The sequence below is a fragment of the Bos grunniens genome, chromosome 18 (genome assembly GCF_055505025.1).
Source record: "Bos grunniens cultivar Pamir isolate PY7600 chromosome 18, Bosgru_T2T1.0, whole genome shotgun sequence".
Classification (NCBI taxonomy): Eukaryota; Metazoa; Chordata; class Mammalia; order Artiodactyla; family Bovidae; genus Bos; species Bos grunniens.
The window spans coordinates 52,333,264-52,358,592 of NC_141182.1; the positions used below are offsets into that span (position 1 = coordinate 52,333,264).

The window sequence follows — 25,329 nt, forward strand, 5'->3', positions numbered from 1 at the left end:
GAATTGATAATGGAATTTAGATCATTGGGAAAGAATGAAAATCATGTGAAAAGGTAAATATATGAGTAAATAAAAAAGTTTTTTGGTCTTAATTTCTTTAAAATACAAAAGACTTTAAATTTCCAAGTGGAGTGCTGATGTGACTTTATGGATTACTACTTCTTGACTGCAAAAAAAGAAAAAAAAGTACTGATGCAAAGAAGAGAGCTGGTGGTCAATACATGCATCAGGAGATTAAACATAGCTTCACTTATGTGCCCCCTGTTATTTGACAAAATATTGAGCACACAATATTGTCTATGAAGTTATCTTGTCAAAAATGTTTAATCTGATACCTAATCAAGCCTCTAGACATAATGTTCACAGTAAATGTGAAGGTTAGAGAAACAAGTTAAGCCTATCTGAAGAAAAATTAACACAAATCTAGAATGGGCAACATTATATGGGTTACTTCTCTTGAGTCTTCAAAGAGTTTGACTCACAAAATAGGTGGACGATAAGTTCTTGACCAAAACAGACTCAATTGCCATAATCATAAAATATACGACCTTAGTTTGTTTTGAGCTTTTAGAAAAAGCAAACACTTTTGAAAGACATTTCTTAAATAATTGGAGAAATCTGTAAATGGACTGATTATAGAACATTATAGGTCTAGTATTAATGTCTTTTAGGTGACAATGGCCTAATAGTCATGTAGAAGATAATCTTTAAATCTAGGAGTTGTATTTTTGAGATGTTGATTTTTTTTTAGAGGTGAGGTGATACCTGAAACATTTACTCAAAAAGCACAGCACTATGATATACTATAGTATATAACATATATATATATATATGTTCAATATGTTATAAATATGATAGCTGTGAATATATATACATTCTTAGATGGAGAGAGAGTGGCAATACACTGAATCTAGGTGGAAGGCAAAAAGACCTTCATTATACCATTGTACCATTCATGTAAATGTGAACTTTTTCAAATACTTGAGGAAAACTTTGCCAGGTCAACACCTCTCTTTTGGCTACCCAACTGAAATCTCTAATTTCCATGAATTGTAGAGAATGTGAATTGTCTGTCACCTGTATCCCAGAAATTACTGTAAGAAAATTTCTTCAAGCCATTTTGTAATTTCCCAACAGCTATATACTCAACATTCAGCAAAGGCATAGGGTTTCTTCCCATTATTCATCTTCAGGGGGATGAGCTCTGAATAAAAAAATTTCCTGTTTAATACATTCTATGGGATTTTGTGCAAAATTAATGCTCTGACGTGAAATATGGATGAGTGATGATAGAAAGATTTTTAAAATGCTCATAGGGTCTTCCTTCCATGTGAATTTATAACAATACTAGTAATTATCATTAAAGAATAATTATTAATAGTAAGCAAATACTCTGAGCCAGACACCCTTCCAAGCATTTATATTTATGTTTAATAATCTTTAGCATGACATAGTTAGGTGGTAGAAAAGTGATAATATTAAACGATGTGCCAAGGCTAAAGGCTGACTTTCATTACATTAAGAGTTTCTCGCCAATGTGAAATCTTTGATGTTGAGTAAGTTGAGAGCAATGAGTAAAGGCTTTCCCGCATTCCATACATTTATGTGGCTTCATGCCAGTATGAATTCTCTGATGCTGAATAAGTCGCTCGCTACGATTAAAGGCCTTACCACATTCCTTACATTCATAAGGTTTTTTCACCAGTATGAATTCTCTTATGTTGAGAAAGACCTGATATAGAACGGAAGGCCTTTTTACATTCTTTACATATATATGGTTTCAAGCCAGTATGGACTGCCTGATGATAATTTAGTTTAGAATTAAGTCTAAAGGTTTTTCCACATTCCTTACATTCATAAGGTTTCTCCCCAGTATGAATTGACTCATGCATTTTAAGGTTCCCGACACGATTGAAGGCTTTCCCACAGTGTTTACATTCATATGGTTTCAAGTCACTGTGAATGATCTGATGTTTAATAAGGTAAGAATGGAGCTTAAAAGTCTTCCCACATTCTTTACATTCATGGGGCTTCTCACCAGTATGAATTCTCTGATGTTGTGTAAATTGATAAACTCTACAGAAGGCCTTCCCACATTCCTTACAATCATAGTGTTTCTCACCACTACGAATCCTTTTATGTCTAAGAAGGCTTGAGGCCCTACTAAAGGCCTTTCCACATTCCTTACATTCATGAGGCTTTTCACCAGTATGACTTCTCTGATGTTCAGTAAGTAGATAGCTGTAAACAAAGGCCTTTCCACACTGTTTACATTTATATGGTTTCTCACCAGAATGAATTTTCTTGTGTTGATAGAGACTTGAATGATGACCAAAGGCCTTTCCACATTCCTTACAGATATAAGGTTTCACACCATGATGAGTTTTCTGATGGAGACACATGTGTCGGTAGAACCTAAAAGTTTCCCCACATTCCTTACATTTGTAGGGTTTCAAACCAACATGAATGTTCTGATGTTTAGTAAGGTGAGAATGACGTCTAAAGGCCTTTCCACATTGTTTACATTTGTAGGGTTTCACACCAGTATGAATTATCTGATGTTGAATAAGCTGTGAATACAATCTAAAGGCTTTCTCACATCCATTACATTCATAGGACTTCAAATCAGTGTGACTTTTTTTATGTCTAATAAAATGCTGGAGAACTGGGAAGGCCTTTCCACATTCTCTACATTCATAGGGTCTCACACCACTATGGTCTCTCAGATTTTCAGTAAGATGTGAATATTTCCTAAAGCCCTTCCTACATTCCTTACATTCACATGACTTCTCTTTAGTGTGAATTCTCTGATGCAGAGGAAGAGATATATGTTTTTGGAATATCATTTGACTAAAATGTCCCACTTGAGATGCCTGTTGTCCTTCAAATTGATTTCTGCTCTGTGAGTCATTTCTGAAAATAAACCCCATGAGGTTGAAGGTTTTACTTTTCATTATCTCCCAATGGTATGAATTTACTTCAAAACTGCTTTTTTCTGAAGATAATTTGTTGTTCTCAGTTGTGAAATCAAAGTCTGAAAGAAAACAAGAAAATGAACAAATGCTATTTTTCCAGTACAGGGGGAAATATAGTAAGAATAATGATAAAATTGACAAGTAAATCCATTAGAAGTAAAAGGCCATAAAATTCTAAATTACTGTGATAAAGTTTTTTAAAGGTGCAATGGACTCTGAAAGTTCATATGAGAATGTAACATTTGTGAGTAGACAAAGAGAAAAATCAGTAGTTCTCAATTAGTTGTGGATCAGAATTATCATAGGAATTTCTTACATATACTACCCTCCCCCCTTTTTATTTTATTCTTTATTTATTATAAAGAATAGCTTTATTGCTTTGCCAGGCAAAAGGAGCTACAGTGGGCTAAAACCCTCAAGACTACCAACCTGGAGGAGGCAGTGAGAAGTTTTATAGAAGGCATGATCAGCTTGTGGATATACTGCTGCTGAGTCACTTCAGTCGTATCCGATTCTGTGCGATCCCATAGACGGCAGCCCATCAGGCCCCCCCGTCCCTGGGATTCTCCAGGCAAGAACATTGGAGTGGGTTGCCATTTCCTTCTCCAATGCATGAAAGTGAAAATTGAAAGTGAAGTCGCTCAGTCGTGTCCGACCCTCAGCGACCCCATGGACTGCAGCCTTCCAGGCTGCTCCATCCATGGGATTTTCCAGGCAAGAGTACTGGAGTGGGGTGCCATTGCCTTCTCCATGTGGATATACTACCCTTTAGATATCCACTGAGACTGAGTGAATCAAAATCTATGAGTAGGTCTTGATCAACTACATTTTAATGTTTTCTGTCAGATGGTTTTTCCAGTAGTCATGTATGGGTATGAATTAGACTTTAAAGAAGGTAGAACTCCAAATAATTGATGCTTTCAAATTGTGATGCTGGAGAAGACTCTTTTGAGAGTCCCTTGGACTGCAAGGAGATCAAACCAGTCAATCCTAAAGGAAATTAACCCTGACTATTGATTGGAAGGACTGATTCTGAAGCTGAAGCTCCAATACTTGGGCCACCTGATGTGAAGAGCTGACTCATTTGAAAAGACCCTGATGCTGGGAAAGGTTGAGGGCAGGGGAAGAGGGCAGCAGAGGATGAGATGGTTAGATAGCATCATTGACTCAATGGACATGAGCAAACTCCAGGAGATAGTGGAGGACAGAGGAGCCTGCTGTGCTGCAGTCCATGGGGTCACAAAGAGTCAGACATGACTTAGTGACTAAACAACAACACAACCAGATGGATCTCTATGTAATTTTTCCAAAGGTCTGTCTTTATCTTAGGATGAAACCCAAATATATAACCACGAATGGAGGTCTGTCTTTATCTTAGGATGAAACCCAAGCATATAACCACGAATAAGAAGACTCTGTCTTATTTCTACAAATTAATTTCAAGCCCTTGACATCTTTGTTCCCCTATATCTGACCACATTGCTTCTTTTCAGCTACAAGAACATATTGTGATGTTTCCCATTGCCTGTGGCTTCACATGAATGCTCTACCTTTCAGGAATCCTCTTAGGTAGCTTCTATAAATGACTACCTCCAGGTGTGGCAGGTTAGAAATCACTTCCTCAGAAAGGTTGGCCCTGCTAAATGTAAGTATATTCATATCCCTTATTCTATATCCCAACACCTAATTCTGTCTTCATGATGCTTTTCTCTAGTACATATTGCCTCGTTTATTTTACTTCTTATTTTCATACTCTAAAACTCACATATGCATTCAAAATTTTTTCTAACTACTACTGAAAAACAAGTTGTATCATAAGGTATTACATAATTAACTGTAGAATAAAATACTGAATTAAAAAAAGGTAACGGATGAAAATCACAGTAAGTAAGGATTAAAGTCAAGGTCACTGGAGAAGGCAGCTGAGTAAAATAATGATCTAGTTTATGAAAATTATGTGGCAATCACCAACTATCTCTCTCTGACTCTTAATCTCTCACATCTTATTGCTTCAGTGGGTGCGTGCATGCTAAGTTGCTTCATTCGTGTCTGATTCTTTGTGACTCTATGGACTGTAGCCTGCCAGACTCCTCTGTCCATGGTATTTTCCAGACAAGAATACTAGAGTGGGTTGCCATGCCTTGCTCCAGGGGCTCTTCCTGATCTAGGGATCGAACCCATGTGTCTTATGTCTCCTGCATTTGCAAGCAAGTTCTTTGCCACTAGTGCCACCTGGGAAGCCCTTTATTGACTCAGAACTGTGAGAAAAGTTCTCAAAAGATCTAACTTAAGTATAATTAGAATCCCAGAAGAGAGGAGAGAATGATCTATTTTTTCTAAAAACTGAACAAAGACACTTCTGACTGCTGCTGCTGCTAAGTCACTTCAGTCGTGTCCAACTCTGTGTGACCCCATAGACGGCAGCCCACCAGGCTCCGCCGTCCCTGGGATTCTCCAGGCAAGAACACTGGAGTGGGTTGCCATTTCCTTCTCCAATGCATGAAAGTGAAAAGTGAAAGTGAAGTCGCTCAGCCGTGTCCGACCCTCAGCGACCCCATGGACTGCAGCCAACCAGGCTCTTCCGTCCATGGGATTTTCCAGGCAAGAGTACTGGAGTGGGGTGCCACTGCCTTCTCCAACACTTCTGACTAAAACCTATCAAATCACTGAAAGCCAACATTTCCACTGCTATAAAATTTTAAATAATACTCAAAAAGTTAATGAGCTTGATTCACCCTACCAATGTAAAAAATTACAAAGGCTCATTTGTAGTAAAGAGAAAACCAGACTCTTTGCTACCTGTTCTCCATACAGGTGAATTAGCAACTAAAATAGAATATTTATAGATATTCTGAACATATACATAATATGAAATTTGCCTTCTTTGCCAGCAGTTATGCAGAAAAATCCCAGGATTCAATCCTTTGGTCATTTAGAAAAGGAAGCAACTACAGGATGGATCAGAAGGAGGTAGGATGGTAAATGAAGGAAAGGGGAGATGTAGGTGCTGAATGGAGGAGCCCATTTCCATCTAACAACGCCCAAAATAGTCCTTTGAGAATATGGAGCAGAAATTTTGTGAGTGTATTGACACAGAGCATAAAATATACAGTAAAGAAAGTGGATATTCCAGACAGCAGATTCTACATTATTCCAGGCAGATGTCCTTACCCAGTGATACCAAGTTAGTATAAGTCTCCAACATCACATCTCTGTACAAATTCTTCTGATCTGAATTTAGGCATTCCCACTCCTCCTGAGAGAAGTCTATGGAGACATCACTGAATGTAAGAGGCATCTGAAATGACAGATCCATGTATTATCTGTAAAAGTGGAAAAAAAATTCAAGATGAAATATTGAGTTGCAGCAGGGGGTGATATATCATAAAAACAAGTAAGCTGAAGTTAAAGATCATGACATAGTTAGATGAAAAGAAATAAATTAGTGTATCTAAAGTACAGTGCCTCAGTTCAGTTGCTCAGTCATGTCTGACTCTTTGTGACCCCATGGACTGCAGCACACCAGACTTCTCTGTCCATCACCAACTCCCAGAGCTTGCTCAAACTCATGTCAATCGAGTCGGTGATGCCATCCAACCATCTCATCCTCTGTTGTCCCCTTCTCCTCCTGCCTTCCATCTTTCCCAGCATCAGGTCTTTTCCATTGAGTCAGTTCTTTGCATCAGATGGCCAAAGTATTGGAGCTTCAGCTTCAGCATCAATCCTCCCAATATTCAGGAGTGATTTCCTTTGGGATTGACTGGTTGGATGTCCTTGCAGTCCAAGGGACTCTCAAGAGTCTTCTCCAACACCATAGTTCAAAAGTGTTCAGCTTTCTTTATGGTCCAACTCTCACATCCATACATGACTACTGGAAAAACCATAGCCTTGACTAGACGGACCTTTGTCGACAAAGTAATGTCTCTGCTTTTTAATATGCTATCTAGGTTGGTCATAACTTTCCTTCCAAGGAGTAAGTGTCTTTTATTTTATGGCTGCAGTCACCATATGCAATGATTTTGGAGCCCAAGAAAATAAAGTCTCTCACTATTTCCATTGTTTCCCCATCTATTTGCCATGAAGTGATGAAACTGAATGCCATGGTCTTAGTTTTTTCTTTTTTAATTAATTAATTTATTTTAATTTGAGGCTAATTACTTTACAATATTGTGGTGGTTTTCGCCATACATTGCAGCCATGGGTGTACATGTGCCCCCCATCCTGAACCACCCTCCCACCTCCCTCCCCACCCCATCCCTCAGGGTTGTCCCAGTGCACTGGCTTTGAGTGCCCTGTTTCATGCATCGAACTTGGACTGGTGATGATCTTAGTTTTTTGAATGTTGAGTTTTAAGCCAGCTTTTTCACTCTCCTCTTTCACTTTCATCAAGAGGCTCTTCAGTTCTTCTTTGTTTTCTGCCATAAGGGTGGTGTCATCTGCATATCTGAGGTTATTGATATTTCTCCCAGCAGTCTTGATTCTAGCTTGTGCTTCATCCAGCCTGGCATTTTGCGTGATGTACTCTGCATAGAAGTTAAATAAGCAGGGTAAAAATATACAGCCTTGACTCACTCCTTCCCCAATTTGGAACCAGTCTGTTGTTCCATGTCTGGTACTACCTGTTGCTTCTTGACCTGCATACAGATTTCTCAAGAGGCAGGTCAAGTGGTCTGGTATTCCCATCTCTTTAAGAATTTTCCACAGTTTGTTGTGACCCACACAGTCAAAGGCTTTGGTATAGTCAATAAAGCAGAAATCGATGTTTTTCCGGAACTCTCTTGCTTTTTCGATGATGCAACAGATGTTTGCAACTTGATTTCATGTTCCTCTGCCTTTTCTAAAACCAGCTTGAACATCTGGAAGTTCACGGTTCACGTATTGCTGAAGCCTGGGTTGGAGAATTTTGAGCATTACTTTGCTAGCATGTGAGATGAGTGCAATTATGCGGTAGTTTGAGCATTCTTCGGCATTGCCTTTCTTTGGGATTGGAATGAAAACTGACATTTTCCAGTTCTGTAGCCACTGCTGAGTTTTCCAAAACCATCAATCTCTATTTCACTTTTAAATAGAGATCAATAACTAAATTTAAACAACTTTCCAGATATACCAATGTTTATAGCTAGTAAGATAACATATAATTTATACTATAGCCCAAATTATTATGCTGAAACTTGGGGATTCTTTCTTTTAATGTTTTATTTTTTATTTTTTGGCTGTGCCGTCCAGCATATGGGATCTTAGTTCCCCGACCAGGGATGGAAGCCCTGCCCCCTGCAGTGAAGCATGGAGTCTTAACCACTGGATCAGCAGGGAAGAATCAACGTGGGGATTCTTGACTAAAAAAGAATCCAAACAATTTTATCTAATTGGAGAAGGGCATCCATTATTGTCAAGACACAAGCATATTATATGTCAGATTATATCATAAGTATTTCCCTTATTCTGACAAATTTACACTTTCATAAACATCAGGTTTTTCATAGACATCAGGTTTAATCTTTCTTAAAGTGTTAGGTTATTAATAATAACATATATACTATTATAGTATTTCGGCTGGACAAAAATCCTGACCTCTTCCTCAAAGTTTAGTATTATCCAGCGGATGTGGTTCCCAGTGATCTTCCTTTTTACAATCTCTTATTGAACTTCTGGTTCTTGAGTTAGAACACACTAATATAGAATGATCCAGAATAATACTGAATCACTCAAGACCAGCAATTTCTCTTCCACCACATAATGGACCTCAGAACCCTATTCATTTCTCAGTGATTCCTTAGCCAGAACCCCACCTCTCTCTCTTTCTAGGAAGGGACCAACTCCATTTCAACCCAAACCTAAAAGCTTTTCAAAGCTGAAGTCTCATCCCACACTGAGACTGAGACCATTCATAACCAAATTCACCCTTTGTTGTTGTTCAGTCCCAAAGTTTTGTCTGACTCTGTGACCCCCATGTACTACAGCATGTCAGGCTTCCCTGTCCTTCACTATCTCCTGGAGTTTTGTTCAAATTCATGTCTATTGAATCAGTGATGCCATCCAACCATCTCATCCTCTGTTGGCCCGTTCTCCTACTGCCCTCAACCTCTCTCCCTTATCTACCTGGGAAACAGTGGAGAAAGTTCTCCCTCTTCTGGTCAAAGAGGACCACCATTTTTATATAATTAAACTACAAGCCCAATAAGGGAAGCTCCAATATTTCCTTCAAGGTACTCTACCCCTTCACTGCTCCAACACTGCCCCTAAGAGAAGACTGAACATATAAGATACATAAATTATTTGATGAAAAACTGAAAAACCAGTTCAAAAAAAGGGAGCAAACAGAGAGGACACAATCATTCTCTGTAAAGGGAAAAAGTGAAAATTGGCTTAGAGATACAGCTTCCCTAAGAAGAAGATTTGGGGCTAAAGAATGAAAATATTACCTGAATTAAAAACTATATTTCAGGAAGGAAATAGAGACATCCACTTACTAGGGCCATGATTTTAGAATTGCCAATCATTCTCAGAAGCTGAGTCCAGAGAAGCCAGAGCTGAGGGAGGAAAAAGAAGCTTCGAGACCCAGCGTAGCTCAGAACTCCAAAAATTAAGGTATGAGAGCCTTTCTTTTTTCTTCTTTATTCCTGCTTCCCATTGTCCTTGCCACTCTTCCCCTTCCCAAACACATAAACACATGTCAGGGAATATGAGTAGGAGTCCAGACAATTCCGGCTTCCCTGATAGCTCAGGTGGTAGAGAATTGGCCTGCAATGCAGGAGATGGGTTCAATCCTGGGTTGGGAAGATCTCCTGGGGAAGGAAATGGCAACCCACTCAGTAGTCTTGCTTGGGAAACCCCAGGGACAGAGGAGCCTGGCAGTCTACAGTCCATGGGATCACAAAGAGTTGAACACAACTGAGTGACTAACTCACACACACACACACACCCCCCCCCAGACAAATCCAACCACCCTTTCTTATGCCTAGGAAACAAGCCACACAAGCGTGGATACACAGCAGGGGCTCTCTGAGGCAAAGCCAGTTCCAGACACACCTCTCTGGCCTATTTCTAATTCTGATCACACCACATGTACCCAGCCTGGGTTGTCCAGTCACAATGAGTGGATCCTCCCCAATCCAGCCCTACCTGCCAGGGTTGAGACCAGGCCATACAACAAAAACTTCAATAAGCTCATGGCCTCCCAGTGGATCTGGACTCTGCTACACAAAAGGCAGAAAACAGTAGAGACCAATCTGAAAAACGTAACTACTCTAAAACTGCCTGCCCATATGAAGCCTGAACTTGACTCTCAAGGTCCCCTGGGGTGACCAACCTGGGTTTTTCCCATCAGGATCCACTTTGCTTTCTGACATGAATTATTTCCTGTGCTCCCCCACATCCCCTGCTCCCAACCCACCCAGTACCCACAAGAGAGATGTGAATTTATGCTCACTATAGCTGTATAGCAACACATAGATTTTTGCAACCTTCTATGTGATAGCTGCTCTATACACATTAACTTTTAATCCTAAAATGTAATTATTAACTCAGTTCAACAGATGGGGAAATAGAAGCTCAAAGAAGTGAAGATATTTCCCCATATAATAAGCAGTAAGTAGAAGTGATGTGTTTTGAAGCACATTTCTATAATTTGTGTGTGTGTGTAATAAAGTTTTATTAAAGTATAAAGGAGACAGAGAAAGCTTCTGACATAGGCATCAGAAGGGGGCAGAAAGAGTACCCCCCTGGCTAGTCTTCAGCTGGATGTTATATAGTCACTGCTGCTGCTAAGTCGCTTCAGTCGTGTCTGACTCTGTGCGACCCCATAGACTGCAGCCCACCAGGCTCCCCCATCCCTGGGATTCTCCTAGCAAGAACACTGGAGTGGGTTGCCATTTCCTTCTCCAACATTTCTATAATTATAAACTCAACTTTAACTGTTGTCTCTGACACCCAGTTTTTTTTTGTTGTTGTTGTTCCATTGTATGAAATCTGAGCACAGGTAATTAAGATATCACCTGCCAAAAGACCTATTAAAGATGTTTTAAATAAAGAGTACCATTTCGCAGGTATTCTACTGTCAGATTTTAAAAATTAATGATGCACCATGTATTAATAAGGCTGTAGGAAAACAAGAACCTTATGCTCATGCTGTCCTTTAGACCTATGAAAACCTACTGAAGTTGAGACTTGTACAAAAAAATATGCATAAGAATAATTTAATGATAGAAAGCCATTTCAGAGTCTTCATCAAAAAAATAACAGTAAAACGTGCCTAGAAATGTATAAAGGAATATGATGACAGACACTAGTTAAAATGAAAAAAAAAAAAAAAGCTGGAGAAAAGTCTAAAGGTACTTAGATGGGTAATTAATTAAATAAAATGTATTCATTTATATAATGGAAATGAAGTAAGGGAATTCCCTGGTGGTCCAGCAGTTAAAAATCCACCTTCCAATGCAGGGAACACAGGTTCAATCCCTGGTAAGGAAACTACGACCCCACATGCTGCAGGGCAACTAACCCCTTGCACCACAACTAGAGAGACTTGTGCCACTCTGAAGATCCAGCATAGCCAAAATTAAAAAAAGAAAATGAAGTAGATATTTAAAATGGGCAGATCACTGGTTCTCAATTGGGGGTGATCCTGCTCCTCAGGGCACACGTGGCAATGTCTGGAGACATACTAGGTTGTCAAAACGTGTGGAGGGAGGCTACTATCTAGTGGGTAGAGACTAGGGATGCTACTAAACACCCTACAACACACAGGAAAGCCCCCCACAGTAAAGAATTTTCTAGTCAAAAATATCAACAGTGCTAAGGCTGAGAAACCCTGACTGTAGGCTTATTAAAGGAAGATAACATAATTCAGAGTGTCAATAATATGTTATTCACAATGCCAGTCTATGATAAAACTTAATGAAAATGCAAAGAAACAGGAAAATGTTACTGATAATCAAGAAAGAAAAGTCTCAATAGAAATAAACCCAAAGATAATCCAGTCAGTGGAGCTAACAGACAGGATTTGAAGATATTATGATTAACATGCTAAAGAAAAGAGAGGAAAAGATGAAAAATATGGAATGCAAAATGGAGCATATCAATAGAGGTTAAGACTCTTAAAACAAGAATCACATGGATATTTTATACTTATAAAAATATATTCAGTTCAGTTCAGTTGCTCAGTCGTGTCCGACTCTTTGCGACCCCATGAAATCACAGCACGCCAGGCCTCCCTGTCCATCACCAACTCCCGGAATTCACTCAAACTCATGTCCATCGAGTCGGTGATGCCATCCAGCCATCTCATCCTTTGTTGTCCCCTTCTCCTTCTGCCCCCAATTCCTCCCAGAATCAGGGTCTTTTCCAGTGAGTCAACTCTTCGCATGAGGTGGCCAAAATATTGGAGTTTCAGCTTCAGCATCAGTCCTTCCAATGAACACCCAGGACTGATCTTCTTTAGGATGGACTGATTGGACCGCCTTGCAGTCCAAGGGACTCTCAAGTCTTCTCCAACACCATAGTTCAAAAGCATCAATTCCTCGGCACTCAGCTTTCTTCACAGTCCAACTTTCACATCCATACGTGACCACTGGAAAAACTATAGCCTTGACTAGACAGACCTTTGTTGGCAAAGTAATGTCTCTGCTTTTCAATATGCTGTCTAGGTTGGTCATAACTTTCCTTCCAAGGAGTAAGCGTCTTTTAATTTCATGGCTGCAATCACCATCTGCAGTGATTTGGAGCCCCCAAAAATAAAGTCTGACACTGTTTCCACTGTTTCCCCATCTATTTCCCATGAAGTGATGGGACCAGATGCCATGATCTTCGTTTTCTGAATGTGGAGCTTTAAGCCAACTTTTTCACTCTCCTCTTTCACCTTCGTCAAGAGGCTTTTTAGTTCCTCTTCACTTTCTGCCATAAGGGTGGTGTCATCTGCACATCTGAGGTTATTGATATTTCTCCGGGCAATCTTGATTCCAGCTTGTGTTTCTTCCAGCCCAGCGTTTCTCATGATGTACTCTGTATATAAGTTAAATAAGCAGGGTGAATATACAGCCTTGACGTACTCCTTTTCCTATTTGGAACCAGTCTGTTGGTCCATGTCCAGTTCTAACTGTTGCTTCCTGACCTGCATACAAATTTCTCAAGAGGCAGGTCAGATGGTCTGGTATTCCCATCTCTTTCAGAATTTCCCACAGTTTATTGTGATCCACACAGTCAAAGGCTTTGGCATAGTCAATAAAGCAGAAATAGATGTTTTTCTGGAACTCTCTTGCTTTTTCGATGATCCAGCGGATGTTGACAATTTGATCTCTGGTTCCTCTGCCTTTTCTAAAACCAGCTTAAACACCTGGAAGTTCACGATTCACGTATTGCTGAAGCCTGGCTTGGAGAATTTTGAGTATTACTTTACTAGGGTGTGAGATGGGTGCAATTGTGCAGTAGTTTGAGCATTCTTTGGTATTGCCTTTCTTTGGGATTGGAATGAAAACTGACCTTTTCCAGTCCTGTGGCCACTGCTAAGTTTTCCAAATTTGCTGGCATATTGAGTGCAGCACTTTCACAGCATCACCTTTCAGGATTTGAAATAGCTCCACTGGAATTCCATTACCTCCACTAACTTTGTTGGTTGTGATGCTTTCTAAGGCCCACTTGACTTCATTCCAGGATGAATGGCTCTAGATGAGTGATCACACCATCGTGATTATCTGGGTTATGAAGCTCTTTTTTTGTATAGTTCTTCTGTGTATTCTTGCCAGCTCTTCTTAATATCTTCTGCTTCTGTTAGGTCCATACCATTTCTGTCCTTAATTGAGCCCATCTCTGCATGAAATGTTCCCTTGGTATCTCTAATTTTCTTGAAGAGATCTCTAGTTTTTCCCATTCTGTTATTTTCCTCTATTTCTTTGCATTGATCACTGAGGAAGGCTTTCTTATCTCTCCTTGCTATTCTTTGGAACTCTCCATTCAGATGCTTATATCTGTCATTTTCTCCTTTGCTTTTCGCTTCTCTTCCTTTCACAGCTATTTGTAAGGCCTCCTCAGACAGCCATTTTGCTTTTTTGCATTTCTTTTGCATGGGGATGGTCTTGATCCCTGTCTCCTGTACAATGTCACGAACCTCATTCCATAGTTCATCAGGCACTCTGTCTATTAGATCTAGTCCCTTAAATCTATTTCTCACTTCCACTGTATATAAGGGATTTGATTTAGGTCATACCTGAATGGTCTAGTGGTTTTCCCCACTTTCTTCAATTTAAGTCTGAATTTGGCAATAAGGAGTTCATGATCTGAGCCACAGTCAGCTCCCGGTCTTGTTTTTGCTGACTGTATAGAGCTTCTCCATCTTTGGCTGCAAATAATATAATCAATCTGATTTCAGTGTTGACAATCTGGTGATGTCCATGTGTAGAGTCTTCTCTTGTGTTGTTGGAAGAAGGTGTTTGCTATGACCAGTGGGTTCTCTTGGCAAAACTCTATTAGCCTTTGCCCTGCTTCATTCCGTATTCCAAGGCCAAATTTGCCTGTTACTCCAGGTGTTTCTTGACCTCCTACTTTTGCATTCCAGTCCCCTATAATGAAAAGGACTTGTAGGTCTTCATGGAACTGTTCAACTTCAGCTTCTTCAGCGTTACTGGTTGGGGCATAGGCTTGGATTACCGTGATATTGAATGGTTTGCCCTGGAAATGAACAGAGATCATTCTGTCGTTTTTGAGATTGCATCCAAGTACTGCATTTTGGACTCTTTTGTTGACCATGATGGCTACTCCATTTCTTCCAAAATATATTACTGAAAATTAAAACTGTACAGGATGATTTAACAGCAGAAAACTGTTTTAATTAACATAAAGTTAAATTAACAATAATCTTATACTGAGAGAAAAAAGAACAGAGCTGAACGTAAGAGAAATACAAGAAACTGCCAAAATGTAGAAATGAACATCTAAAACAAAATAGAACAGAAAATTTATTTGAAGAAATAATGGACAAAATGTGCAACTGTCATGAAATATCTTGATATATAAATGAAAAAGCTCAGCAAACCTAACCAGTTGAAATAATGGAATCCATACCTAGGCACATCTTGGCCAAATTGTTAAGAAACAAAGCTGAAAAACATATATTAAAAGTATGTAGTTTAAAAAAAAAAGACATCTGTTATAAATAAACAAGAAAAACAGTCCATATCTCAAGAGAATCTTTAGCAGCCTGAAAAATGGAACCATGTGTTTAAAAAGTGCTAAAAGGAAAAACCCTGAGAACTCTGACTCTTATACCCAGAGAAGATATCTTTCAGAAAGAAAGGTGAAATAATGATTTTTTTTTTTTTTTTTAAAAAGTGAAGTCGCTCAGTCGTGTCCGACTCTTTGTGACCCCATGGACTGTAGCCTACCAGGTTCCTCCATCCAAGGGATTTTCCAAGCAAAAATACTGGAGTGGGTTGCCCTTTCCTTCTCCAGGAGATCTTCCTGACCCAGGGATTGAACCCAGGTCTCCTGCATTGTAGGCAGATGCTTTACCATCTGAGCCACCAGCGAAGTCAGCTGAGAGAATTTCGTATCAACAGACCCATAATACAAGAAATACTAAAGAACAGAAGTCAGGCAAAAGGAAAATAATCCTAGATGGAAGCATGAATGTGCAAAAAACCTAGGAAATATTTCAAGCTAAATGATAATGAAAGTATGGCATAACAAAGCTTGTGAGACACAATCACACCAATGCTTACAAAGACATTAGGACTTCCCTGGTGGCCCACTGGATGGGAATCTGCTTACCAAAGCAGAGGACACGGTTTTGATCCCTGGTCTGGGAAGGCTCCACATGCCACCGGGCAACTGAGCCCGTGCACCACAACTACTGAACCTGTGCTCTAGACCCACAAGCTGCAACCACTGAGCCCATGTGTCTAGATCCTGTGCTCTGCAACAAGGGAAGCCACTGCAATGAGAAGCCCTGACTTGTTGTAACTAGAGAAAGCCCACTCAAAACAATGAAGACCCAGGGCAACCAAAAGAATAAGTAAGTAAATTATAAAAAACAAAACAATAAAAAACCGAAAGATATTTTTAGCTTTAAATGTGTATTTTTGTTTTTGTTTTGTATTCACAAATGCTGCAGATAAATAGCATTCATTATCTCATCACCATTGATAATTGCTAGGTGTACTGAAGTCATAGCAAATCAATTGGTAGTGAAATTATTATGAAAATACTTTGTCAAATTACTGCAATGCCAAGTAAATCCATAATTTATTTTCTCCCATAGATATCATGAGCATTTATAATGACTGCCCACTTATGTTTTCCCTTTCTTTTTACCCTTCTTTGATCCCCTTCACCTAAACATAAACATATGTTTTATAAAGTAGAATGGTTAAAAAACAATGATCTATCTCTGGAAGCTAGAAAAGGAAAAACAAATTAAGTCTACAGAAAGTAAAACATACTAAAAGAAACAAATGGCATAAAAAAAACCCAGACATATAACAGAGAAAAATCAATAAAGCCAAAAGCTATTTCATTGAAAAGATAAGATTAATAAACCTCTTGGTATACTGTCAAGAAAAACATTGCCCATATCAGGAATATAAAAGGAGATATCACTACATATATTATAGACATTATTTTGATAAGAGATACATTGATAACATAACTTTATGAACTCTATGACAATAAACTTGAAAATGTAGATGCAATTTAAAAATTTCTTGAAAACACAATTTATTAAAACTGATATAAAAAAACTGATATAAAAAATGGAAAATCTGAATATAGATTTATTAAAGAAATTAAATCTGTATTAAGGACCTTCCCATAAAATATCAGGCCCAGAGGCTTCAGTGGCAAATTCTCCAAACACTTAAGGAATTAAAAATGCCAACCAAACTATCTTTTCTAGAAAACAAACCCCCAAAATGGACCACATCATGAGGTCCATAATTATGACATCAAAACCTGACAAGGACATTATAGGAAAGGAAAACTACAGTATATCTCTCTCATGAATGTAGATGCAAGACTATTAAATAAAGTATTAGCAAGAGGCCACTGATATGTATGAGCAAGAGATTTATTCTAGAAATGCAAAGTCACTTAATTTTCAAAAAGCAATCAATGTAATCTTCCAACTTTAAATAAGACAGTTACCCTGGTGGATCAGTGGTAAAGAATCCATCCACCTGCCAATACAGAAGGCACAGGTTCCATCCCTGATACAGGAAGATCCCACATGTTGTGAAGCAGGTAAGCCAGTGTGCCACAACTATTGAGCTTGAGCTCTAGAGCCTGGAAGCCAAAACTACTAAGCCCCAGTGCCCTAGAGCCCTGTGAAAGTGAAAGTCACTCAGTCAAGTCCGACTCTTTATGACCCCATGAACTTCTCCAGGCCAGAATACTGAAGTGGGTAGCCTTTCTCTTCTCCAGGGGATTGTCCCAACCCAGGGATTGAACCCAGGTCTCCTGCATTGTGGGCAGATTCTTTATCAGCCGAGCCACAAGGGAAGCCCAAGAACACTGAAGTGGATAGCCTATCCCTTCTCCAGGGAATCTCCTGACCCAGGAATCTCCCGACCCAGGAATTGAAATGACCCAGGAATCGAACCAGGGACTCCTGCATTGCAGGCAGATTCTTACCAACTGAGTTATCAGGGAACTCCGTGCTCCATGACAAGAGAAGCCACTACAATGAAAAGCCCGTGCACCACAACAAAGAGTAGCCCCCACTTGCAGCAACTAGAGAAAAGCCCATGCAGCCCGTGAAGACCTAGCATAGCCCAAAATAAAAATACATAAAATTATTTTAAAAAATAATAAAGGAGAAAAACTATTCAATGATTTCATTAAATGCAGAAAAACCATTTATAATATTCAACATCAGTTCATGATAAAAATCCTTCAAACTAGGAATGGAAGTGAACTTCTTTAATTTGATAAAAGGGATCTGGCAGAATAAAACTGGGAGGTGAAATATGGACCACTGCCCTGAGCTCAGGAACAAGGCAGGGTGTCCACTTTTACCACTTCCATTTAACTTTCTACTAGAAGACCTCTCTAATACCATACAAGAAAAAGTGAGATGAAAGGTATGAAGATTGGAAGGAAAGAGGTACAGCCAGTTTTATTTGCAGATAACATCATTTTGTACATAGAAAAAATTTTTTTCAATTCTATAAACTATTAATACATGAATTTATTAGGAAGTTTGTTGAATAAAAGGTCACAGTATAAAACAATTATATTAAAACAAAGTTATTGAAAATGAAATTTTAAAAATCTGAACAGTATAAAAAATAAGAAAAATATGAAACACTTTGAAATGAACCTAACAAAAGAAGTGTTTTCAACTTATAGACCAAAAGCAAAACATTAAGAAAAGAAAGAAGAATTAAATAAATGGAAACTTATTTCATGTTTATGAACTGGAAGAATCAATTTTAAGATGACCAATTTTCTCTAAATTGATCTATTGATTCAATGTATTCCTAAACAATATTAGGAGCTTTTTTGTAGAACATTAATAAAACTCATTCTAAATTTATATGGAAATGGCTCTGATGGTAAAGAATCCACCTACAATGCGGGAAACCTGGTTTGATCACTAGGTTGGAAAGATCCCCTGGAGGAGAACATGGCAACCCACTCCAGTATTCTTGCCTGGAGAATCCCCATGGACAGAGGAGCCTGGTGGGCTGCAGTCCATGGGGTGGCAAAGAGGTGGACATGACTGAGCGACTAAGCACAGCACACAGCTAAGAATCCAGAACAGTCAGGGCAAGTTTGAAGAACAAAGTTGTTGAATGTATATTACCAGTCATCAAGACATATGTATTATGTAATTACTGTAATTAAAACAGTGGGACTGACACAGGATTTACAAAAAGACCAACAGAACAGAGTCCAGAAAGAGACTTGCACATATATAGCCACTTTTTTTTTTTTAACAATAAAAGTCTAACTGCAAATTAGAACAGAAAGGAAAGTCTTTTCAACAAATGGTACCAAAGCAATTGGCTAGCTGTATGGAAAAAATGGTTTTAACCCTGATCCTACCACACACACATATAAATTCAAGATGGATCATATGCCTAAATGTGAAAACTAAAGCTATAAAGTTTCTGGAAGAAGAAACAGGAAAATATCTCCATGATCTTGGGATAGCCAAAATTTTCCTCTTTTTTTTCTGGTTTAATTTTTATTTCTACTTATTGTAGACTTAGAGAAAATTTGCAAGAGTAGTACAGAGGGTTTCCTGTATATCCCTCAACTTACTGTTGACATCTTAGGATTATCAAAACCATGAAATTAACACTGGTATAGTAGATACTATCAATGGCATATCTTATTCAAATATCACCAGTTTCCCTCCATTAATGTCCTTTTTCTTTTCCAGGATCCTATACATGATCCCACATTGCATTTGGCTATTATTTCTTCCCACCCCACAATATTTATTTATTTGGCTGCAATGGGTCTTAGTTGCGGCATGTGGGATCTTTAGTTGTGGTATGCTAACACTTAGTTGTGGCATGTGGGATCTAGTTCCCTAACTCGGAATCGAACCTGGGCCTCCTGTATTGGGAACACAGTCTTAGCAACTGGACCATCAAGGAAGTTCCAGACTGTTTGTTATTTCTCCTCAGTCTCTTCCAGTCTACCCAGTCTTTCCTGTGGTAGTGGTTTTCAATTGCTGCCATAACAAATTAACCATAAATATATCTTAACACAACACACATTTATTATCTCATGGTGTTTTGTGGACTTGGAGTCTGGACACAGTTTCACTGGGTGCTCTCCTCAGGCTGGTCTTGAGGTTACAAACAGATGTCAGCTGGGCTGTGTTCTCATTCAGAGGCTCAACTGGGGAAGAATTCAATTCCAAGTTTATTCAGATTGTTGGCAGAATTCATATCCTTGTGGCTAGATGAATGATGGCCTCAATTTTTTTATGGCTGTCAGCTGGAGGACACCCTCAGGTCCTAGAAGCTGCCTGCCGTTTCTTGCAACAGGAAATTCTTCAACATTGCCACTTACTTCATCAAGTCCACAAGGCAAGTCTCTAGCTCCAGTCTGCTACAATGGAGTCTTAAATGATAAAATGGAACCATAGTAGTGACATCCCATCACTTTTTCCACAAAAACTAACATGATCACAGGACTGATGTTAGGCACAGGTTAAATAATTTAGAGACAGAAGGGCCTGGGGACCCTGACAAGGGTGATTAATCTGCATGGCCCTATGACTTACAGATATGTTACTATCAGACAGTATATTTCATCCCCAGGGAAAGAAGGATCATATGCCTTTAAAATTAAAGTGTATTTTACCAATGAGAAAACACAAATTCACTTTAACTTAAACTTTTAGTTTAACAAAAATTCTTTCCTCTCTCAGGATCCTATTTTTTAGAGACATGCAAGCACTAAGAAAAGAGAAAATGAACATGAGACATCAGCATTTTCTTGGAGAGCACATTCATTTACAAAACTCGACCCCCCCACCCCTCCTCATCCAGTTCACCATAAACAACCAGATGGGAATAGGAAGGAGGCTAGAACAGCGTTGACCTTTCCCAGTGTGTGAGAGGCTGGGGTAACTGATGTCTAGGGTGGAATCTGTGGAATTGACAGCAGGCTTCTGGGGCCAGAGTTTTGGAAATGCTGTGGCAGTGAAACATAGCTGGCCCCTCGAAACTTTCAAAGGGGACCCTCCCAGGAGGAAACCCACTCCTAGACGTCATTGTTGCCGTTGCTGTTAAGTCGCTTCAGTCGTGTCCGACTCTGTGCGACCCCATAGACGGCAGCCCACCAGGCTCCGCCGTCCCTGGGATTCTCCAGCGAAGAACACTGGAGTGGGTTGCCATTTCCTTCTCCAATACATGAAAGTGAAAAGTGAAAGTGAAGTCGCTCAGCCGTGTCCGACCCTCAGCGATCCCATGGACTGCAGCCTACCAGGCTCCTCCGTCCATGGGATTTTCCAGGCAAGAGTACTGGAGTGGGCTGCCATTACCTTCTACAGGACGTCATTGCTGCTGCTGCTAAGTCGCTTCAGTCGTATACGACTCTGTGCGGCCCCATAGACAGCAGCCCACCGGGCTCCCCCATCCCTGGGATTCTCCAGGCAAGAACACTGGAGTGGGTTGCCATTTCCTTCTCCAGTGCAGGAAAGTGAAAAGTGAAAGTGAAGTCGCTCAGTCGTGTCCGACTCTTAGCGGCCTCATGGACTGCAGCCTACCAGGCTCCTCCGTCCATGGGACTTTCCAGGCAATAGTACTGGAGTGGGTTGCCATTAGGTCTTCCCAAAAGCCTGTTTGGGGCCGTATTCAGCTTCAGAAAATCTCATCTCCTGATCCAATCTGTGTCTTCTTGCTGGGATCCTCCATTCTTCCATTCTAACGCTAAGATTCTGGCTTCCCTCCTTTATCTGCCACAGACCCCAAGCGGCTGTGAGGGGAGAGAGACGAGGAATCGGCAGAGACAAAAGCCAAAAGTTCCAGTGACAATCCACACAGCCACACAACTGCTGCTCATCCAAAAGCCACGCATCATTGAAATAAGCACCATCACCCAATTAAATAATGACACACAAACATACACTTCATGGAGACACGTCTACACATACGAGTTTCTCAATAGGTACATAAATCTCTGCTGCTGTCGCAGACACGAGCCTTACATTCGAGGACCGACACGTCTTATCCGCGCCCGGAGCGTCCCAGCCTTGAGCGCCCGTCACCAGACGGCTACCGAAATAGACTATGGAAGCGTGTTCCGTTTTGGGGATCTGCTTAACACGTAGGGACTCCGCCACCGGAAGAGCACCCAGGGCTCGAGGCTGATGCGTGCCCGGTGGCTTCTGGGAAATGCAGTCCATCCGGAACATTTCTGGCTCTGAGAGAGCTCGGCGATCCGAATTCGCAGATGCCAGGACTGTGTCAGCGCGCGGTGGAGAACGGCTAGACCCCTCTGAAGGAAGATGGTAGCTGGTGAGGTTAGCATACATGGAAAAAGCGAGTGGAATCTCTGTCTAGTCTGTAGAAGGCGGGTGGGATCCTGGGAACTTCAGAGCCCCAAACCTGCAGCAGGAGACGGCGGGCTCTTGTGTACGGTGGTTTCTTGGGTGTGAGCTCTGAGGATTGGGACTTCAGTCTTTTGACCCCCATCCCTACCCCCATTCCCGCTCAGGTAGCATCAGCATCCCGAGTAGCGCCAGAAGCACACCTGACATTAAGTGTGCATTTGTTTTTAAAGAAAGAACCCCTGGGGTTGTGTGTTTGCATTTTCATTCTCTGTGTTTCTGTGGGACCTCATTGTGTGTCTGTAACCATGTATGGCGGCTTCCCTTGTGGCTCAGCAGTAAAGAATCCGCCAGTCAATGCAGAAGATGGGGGTTCTATCCCTGGGTAGGAAAGATCCCCTGAAGAAGGAAATGGCAACCTGCTTCAGTTTTCTTGCCAGGGACATCCCATGGACAGAGAATCCTGGCGGGCTACAGTCCTTGAGGACAAAGAGTCAGACACGACTTAGCGACTAAACAACCACTATGTATGGGATTGTTTTTCTGTTTGGTTTGTTTCCTAGAGTGTAAATATGAAGATGGTTTGTTTCAGATTTTGAGATATTATAAAACTTGTTAAGCACACTTCCTTCCCACTCCTCCATCCCCACCCTGAAATTCCTCCTGCCCAGTATCTTGCGTTTCTTTCCGTTAAGGGCTACTTCTGGCTGACTTTTGCCAGAGACATATGCTAGCAGGGCCAACTCATCCATTAGACATAGTATGCAAAACGTCTAGAGCCCACAATACTCTTTGTTGTTAGGGTTTAGTTGCTTTTTCCGACTCTTTGTGACGCCGTGAACTGCAGCACCTCAGGCTTCCCCGTCCTTCACTATCGCCCAGAGTTTGTTCAAATTCATGTCCACTGAGTCCGTGATGCCACCCAACCATCTCATCCTCTGTCGCCCCCTTCTCCTGCCCTCAATCTTTCCCAACATCAGTGTCTTTTCCAATGAGGCGGGTCTTCACATCAAAATATTGGAACTTCAGCATCAGTCTTTCCAGTGAATATTCAGGGTTGATTTTAGGGGCCTACCAATAAGTCTTTTAAAATCAGAAATAAACATTAATTTTTGGTCAAAGGAAATGTTTAATTTAAAGAAACTCAACTTATTATTATTACTATACCTAAAGAATCACAAAATACTGTTATTTTTATTTTCTATTTATTGTTGAAGGGCCCCACAGAAGTTCTAATACAGCCCCGCATCTTACCCAAATCAAATCAGATTTCAATTCTGCCTTATTCTTCTTCAGTTCTTCAGTGGGACTTGTGAAAACAGCACTGTACCTGCTGACCTTAGGTGAAACTGCAGTAAACTCTGACCTTCCCTCATGTGAGTCTTCCATGATCCCAGGATGAAGTGGAACATTTCCTTCTCCAGCTGTCTGGGCACCTTGAAAATGAAGTTTGAACACATATTTTGGTCTCCTAATAAAACTTCCCTTCCCAGACTCTTTGTAAATAAGCATTAAAAAGTTTGAGTGCTTTTGCGACTGTGTGTGGAATTATATAATATAGTGCACATTTTGAGGCCTGTGAGATTATGGCTTTAGTTATGAGATTGTGTGTTTTTATCTGTGAGTATGACTTAAAATGTATGTGATACCTTGAAAGACATGCTTTTATTATGTGGGCATTTTACGGATATTGTGAATGGATTACTTAAAATAGGCTTATTAAGTGTGAACAGGCTTATTAAGTGAGAAACTACATGAGATGGAAATGTGTGATTCTGATTTTATGAATATAGAACCCTGTGATATTATGACTGTATATCTTGGTGAGTGACGATAAGCTGCTTTTACTCTTCTCAACAATGAATGAGAGGAATGTTGCACCTTTATGGAACAATAACTTTAAGATTTGGGTTAAAGGATTTGCTATTTATTTGGCAAATCATTTGGATATTTTATGCTCTATTACTTAGCCTTAAAAAGAAAAAATTCCGACACATGCTATAACGCGGATGTATCTAGAGAACGTTGTACTAAGTGAAACAAGCCCATCACAAAAAGATGAATACAAGAAAAGAAAACTGCAGACTAATATCTCTGAAAAACATAGATGGAAAACTTCTCAACAAAATATCAACAAATTGAACTCAACAGAGTATTAAAAGGATCATATACTAGGACCAGGGTTTCCCTGGTGGCTCAGTGGTAAAGAATATGACTGCCAATGCAGGAGACATGGGTTTGATCCCTGGGTTGGGAAGATCCCTTGGAGAAAGAAATGGCTACCCACTCCAGTATTCTTGCCCAGGAAATCCCAGGGATAGAGGAGCCTGGCAGGCTACAGGCCATGGGGTCGCAAAAGAGTCAGACATGACTTAGCGACTAAACACTAGGACCAAGTGGGATTTATCCCTCTGATACAAGGATGATTCAACATATGCAATATGTACCACGTTACATCACTTTAACAAGATGAAAGATAAAAATCATAGGACCATCTCAATAGATACAGAAAAAGCATTTGACAGTACAACATCCTTTGATGATAAAAACTCTCAACAAATTGGTATAGATGGAACATGCTACTGCTGCTGCTAAGTCGCTTCAGTCGTGTCCGACTCTGTGCGACCCCATAGACGGCAGCCCACCAGGCTCCCCGGTCCCTGGGACTCTCCAGGCAAGAACGCTGGAGTGGGTTGCCATTTCCTTCTCCAAAGCATGAAAGTGAAAAGTGAAAGGGAAGTCACTCAGTCATGTCCGACTCTTGGCGACCCCATGGACTACAGCCCATCAGGCTCCTCCATCCATGGGATTTTCCAGGCAAGAGTACTGGAGTGGGGTGCCATTGCCTTCTCCTAGATGGAACATAACTCAATGTAATAGAAGCCATATACAGTGAACTCAGAGCTAATGTCATATTCAGTGGTGAAAGGTTGAAAGCTTTTCCTTTACAAACAGAAACAAAACAAAGGTGCCCACTCTCACCACTTCTATTCCACAGAGTACTGGAAGTCCTAGCTGAGCAATCAAAATATAAAGAAATTAAAAGGCATCCAAGTCAGAGAGGAAGAAATAAAATTGCCTTTGCAGATACAAACAAAAGAGATATATAAATAAATATATATTTTCTAAACACTATACATCAAAACTGTTAGAACTCATTAGTGCCTTCTGTCAAGTTGAATAATACAAAATTAACATATAAAAACCAGTTGCTATTTTTATACAGTAACAATATATGTAAAATAATTCCATTCACAATATCACTAAAGACAATAAAAATACTTAGGAATTAATTTAAATAAGGAGATGAAAGACTTGTATACCAAAAATGATAAGACTTTGATGGAAGAAATTGAA

The 25,329-nt window shown here is 40.0% G+C and overlaps 1 protein-coding gene and 1 long non-coding RNA gene across 3 annotated transcripts; one reads left to right on the forward strand and one right to left on the reverse strand.

Annotated features, from left to right (window-relative positions):
* Nucleotides 1-1,408: 1,408 nt before the first annotated feature.
* Nucleotides 1,409-21,761, reverse strand: ZNF404 (zinc finger protein 404). The gene is given in 4 exon segments (XM_086353032.1): nucleotides 1,409-1,696; nucleotides 1,698-3,034; nucleotides 6,147-6,298; nucleotides 21,631-21,761. Coding segments are annotated over 3 exon segments (1,665 nt in total). The 5' UTR covers nucleotides 6,292-6,298; nucleotides 21,631-21,761; the 3' UTR covers nucleotides 1,409-1,513.
* LOC147353994 (uncharacterized) lies at nucleotides 21,644-23,501 on the forward strand. Of its 2 annotated transcripts, none has more exons than XR_015146161.1 (2): nucleotides 21,644-21,940; nucleotides 23,269-23,501. It is a non-coding gene; the product is annotated as an uncharacterized LOC147353994 (long non-coding RNA). The 2 variants fall into 2 exon arrangements; XR_015146160.1 differs by having other exon boundaries at nucleotides 21,751-21,945.
* Nucleotides 23,502-25,329: the final 1,828 nt, after the last annotated feature.